General features: G+C 45.2%; 1 protein-coding gene across 1 annotated transcript; it reads right to left on the bottom strand.

Annotated features, from left to right (window-relative positions):
* Positions 1-1,010: 1,010 nt before the first annotated feature.
* On the bottom strand, positions 1,011-2,203 carry LOC609055 (protein RER1-like). The gene is given in 1 exon segment (XM_038573055.1): positions 1,011-2,203. A coding segment is annotated over 1 exon segment (591 nt). The 5' UTR covers positions 2,189-2,203; the 3' UTR covers positions 1,011-1,597.
* Positions 2,204-3,972: the final 1,769 nt, after the last annotated feature.

Below are 3,972 nucleotides of genomic sequence, written 5' to 3'. Positions count from 1 at the left end.
TCCAAATAAAACCTAGAAAAAAGAAGAGCACAGTGGTCTGAGTTCACATTATGGGAGCTTCCTAGGTACAAGAACCAATTCACAGACAGGTGCTATGTTATCAAAGCAGTAGAACGTCAGACAACAAGGTGAAGGAAAACTTTTGTTTACTGTTTCTTAAAATATATTGTAGTCTTTAATAGAGTTCAGTGCTTTCAGAGAGACATCTTCAGCCTTAAAAGAGTCAGGCTCGTTTCCACCACGGAGCCTTTGCACATGCTGTTCCCTCTGCTCTCCCCCCAGACATCTGACTCTTTCATGGTCTTCTTATAAGTCATTTTCCCAATGAAGGTTCCTCCAAACACCCGGTTTTGTTGTTGTTGTTGTTGTTAAGATTTAATTATTTATTCATGAGAGACACACAGAGAGGCAGAGACACAGGCAGAGGGAGAAGCAGGCTCCCTGAGGGGAGTCTGATGTGGGACTCGATCCCAGGACCCTGGGATCACGACCTGAGCCAAAGGCAGATGCTCAACCACTGAGCCACCCAGCCACCCCAGATATTATCTTTATCCTCAGAAGAGTGTTCCACACAGCAGAAGATACATGTGTAAAGAATTTAATACCTTATTGTAAAAAAAATACTGCAGATTTCTGCAGATTTCCCAAATCATCAAATTAATAAGTGTTATTTACCACTTAAATAATGTAGCTTTTCTGCAGCAGGGTCCTCAGGCATTAGAGCCCCTGCCTCTGAGCTACCAGGAAGATTTACACACATACACATACACATGAGCAGTAAGAGATTAAATCAGCATTATTTTTTTAATATTTATTTATTTGAGAGAGAGAGAGCACAAGGAGGGAGCAGGGGCAGAGGGAGAAGGAGAAGCAGACTCCTTGCTGAGCAAGGAGCCTGATGTGGGACTCAGTCCCAGGACCCTGGGATCATGACCTGAGCCAGAGGCAGTTGCTCAACCACTGAGCCACCCAGATGCCTCTAAATCAGCATTTCTTTTTTTTTTTAAATATAATATATATATTTATAATTCCAGGCCCCCCAAAAAGCAATCATGGTAATTAAGAACAAAGTTTTGAGTCATTATGATAGAGACCAACTTTAAACATCTCTGGTGAGATAAAATTGGGAAACTGGCATTAGAACCCCAGAGTTACTCAGAAATCACCTTTCAAATGTTCTTCCAACGCACAGGAATCAGGTTAGCATCATCCTCCAGCTGGGTGATGTGGCCAAGGGTGTCCTGGTTGGGGCAGCTGGGGTGCAACCCGGCTCCTTCAGCGCAGGTCCGTTCCAAGGCCACACGACAACCGAGACCGCCCACCCCTCCCCACACCCCCGCTCAACTGTCCACCCCACCAGCAGTTTACTAGAATTCTGTCCGTTTGAACACTTGAATGTCACTGAAAAATAAATCAATGCAATTTGGTTTAAATGTCAGTTTCTTCAAGAACCTGATATTTCAGTTACAAATAATTGAAGCTCCTTTTTAAAAAGAAAATTCGACTCCCTCGAAATCACCTACTTTATGTGAAGGAAGAAGGCATTGTTACAATGGCTGAGAACCGTCCCCAGACTGTGACGGGCTGGGCCAAGTGTCTAGCTCGCAAACGTCTTGCCTCCGTCTTCCTTCCCCTTGTATGTCCTCTTGCCATGCGTGAATGGGATGTACCGGTACTTTATCATGTGCTTTATTTGCCTCTTCATGGTGATACAGAAAAGCATGATGAAGTACATCACCAGGATGGGCCAGAACACTGGGACATTGAAAGCCTCAAAGAAGGTGCAGGCCATGGCCACGAGGATGCCCTTGGTCGCCGCGTGCCAAAATTTAAACTCTGGAAGCCTTCGAATAAAGGGCCGGAACTCCTCATTCTGTTTGGTTGGTAATGAGGGGCCGTCATCTGAGTCCTCCATCAGGGAAGGGTCCACTTTGGGAGAGAGAAAGGCTATGAAAAGATTGAGGTGGTAGATTCCCAAGGCGTAAGTCACAATGTACCAGCCCTGTAGCAGGTAAACTCGAATCATGTAGACAAAGCTCAGGCCCAGTGTCACTACCTATCGCACGGCTGTGTAAGGTGTGGACTTGTCTAGCCATGACTGATAAATCTGTCCAAGTCTCGTGAAAAATCTGTACACGACAGAAGGTTTCCCATGGACAGAATCTCCAACACTGTCACCTTCGGACATTCTCGCCGCTCCCTGCGGCCGAGCGGTCTCCGAGGGCCGCGGGAAGGAGGACGCGGGCAGGCGGCCGCGCCAGCGCTTCGCACGGTCCGGGAAGGGCCAGCCGAATACTTCCGCTCTGTCCCCCTAAATCAGCATTTCATTTAATCTATCAAATGAATGATGTGTATGTTTCACATCTGCGTACATATGCTTTCTACTAACATTTTCTTCATTTACATGCCTATTAAAACACTGTGCCTATTACCATAAGACACATGTGAGCTATGATGAAGTCTTTCAGTAATAATCATGATTAATTCATAATCATCGTAACTCATTCATGACATCCAAGAAAGTCAGGCGTATGCTCTCCATGGTGCATTTCAGAATGTTTTTGCAAGATTGGCATAGCATAACACAATAACCATATTTAAAAACCACGACCTGAATGGAAAGTATACCTGACTGCTTAAAATTTTAGAAAGCTGTCATCCTGAGGTCTCTGTCCTGGGTGCATTTGAATAGATCACTAGTTTGCATTGGTTGGGAAACTTACCACATGCCCTCAAATATTCCCATAATTCAAGAGTTCCAGGAATCCCTGTAGTATGGCTAGATGGGCATTTTCTTTTGCAAAGTGTAGGCAGGAACAGGCCATCGTTCTTCCTTGTACTCTCACCAGAATATCCAAGGGCCACTGTCATCACTACAACCTTGCTTGGCTATAAAGGACCCTGAACCACTCCCTCTCCAGACTTTTTTTTTTAATTGGTGTTCAATTTGCCAACATATAGAATAACACCCAGTGTTCATCCCATCAAGTACCCCCCTCAGTGCCCGTCACCCATTCACCCCCACGCCCCGTCCACCTCCCTTTCTACCACCCCTTGTTCATTTCCCAGAGTTAGGAGTCTCTCATGTTCTGTCTCCCTTTCTGATATTTCCCACTCATTTTTTCTCCTTTCCCCTTGATTCCCTTTCACTATTATTTATATTCCCCAAATGAATGAGAACAGATAATGTTTGTCCTTCTCCGACTGACTTACTTCACTCAGCATAATACCCTCCAGTTCCATCCACGTTGAAGCAAATGGTGGGTATTTGTCATTTCTAATGGCTGAGGAATATTCCATTGTATACATAGACCACATCTTCTTTATCCATTCATCTTTCGATGGACACCGAGGCTCCTTCCACAGTTTGGCTATTGTGGACATTGCTGCTAGAAACATCTGGGTGCAGGTGTCCCGGCGTTTCACTGCATCTGTATCTTTCCTCTCCAGACTTTTAATTACAAAACCCACCTTTGTTTTTGACAGGGCTAAATAGGGCTTTTTAAAGAGTTACCTAAAACCCAAAGTAAATTAAAAATTGATAGAATTGCCATGTGTGACAAAATCATATTCGGAGCAGAAAAATTTCACAGTAACAGGGTTTAGCAGGGAGCCAGAGTGATGCTCCACAACCAAACCCTGGCCTGAGATTGTCGTTCAGAGCTGGTGAAGTCTCTAATACTTCTCAGAAAATTTCCAGTCCAATTCCAGTTCTGAGGAACTTGACAGCTCCATTGTTCCCCTGGGATCTTGCCTTGCCTGGTACTCCTCACACCCCCGCCCCCAGGACTTGAGAAAATATTCTGACTCCCTTAGTGAAGTAGTTCTCAGTCTTCTTTAATCCTAAATTTTTTTCTTTAGGGGACATCTGGGTGGCTCAGTGATTGAGTGTCTGCCTTTGGCTCAGGTGGTGATCCCGGGGCCCTGGGATTGAGTCCTGCACTGGGCTCCCCACAGGGAGCCTGCTTCTCC

This window comes from Canis lupus, chromosome 25, assembly GCF_011100685.1.
Source record: "Canis lupus familiaris isolate Mischka breed German Shepherd chromosome 25, alternate assembly UU_Cfam_GSD_1.0, whole genome shotgun sequence".
Taxonomy (NCBI): Eukaryota; Metazoa; Chordata; class Mammalia; order Carnivora; family Canidae; genus Canis; species Canis lupus.
Note: the sequence above shows the minus strand (reverse complement) of the source record. Positions and strands in the feature narration are given on the sequence as shown.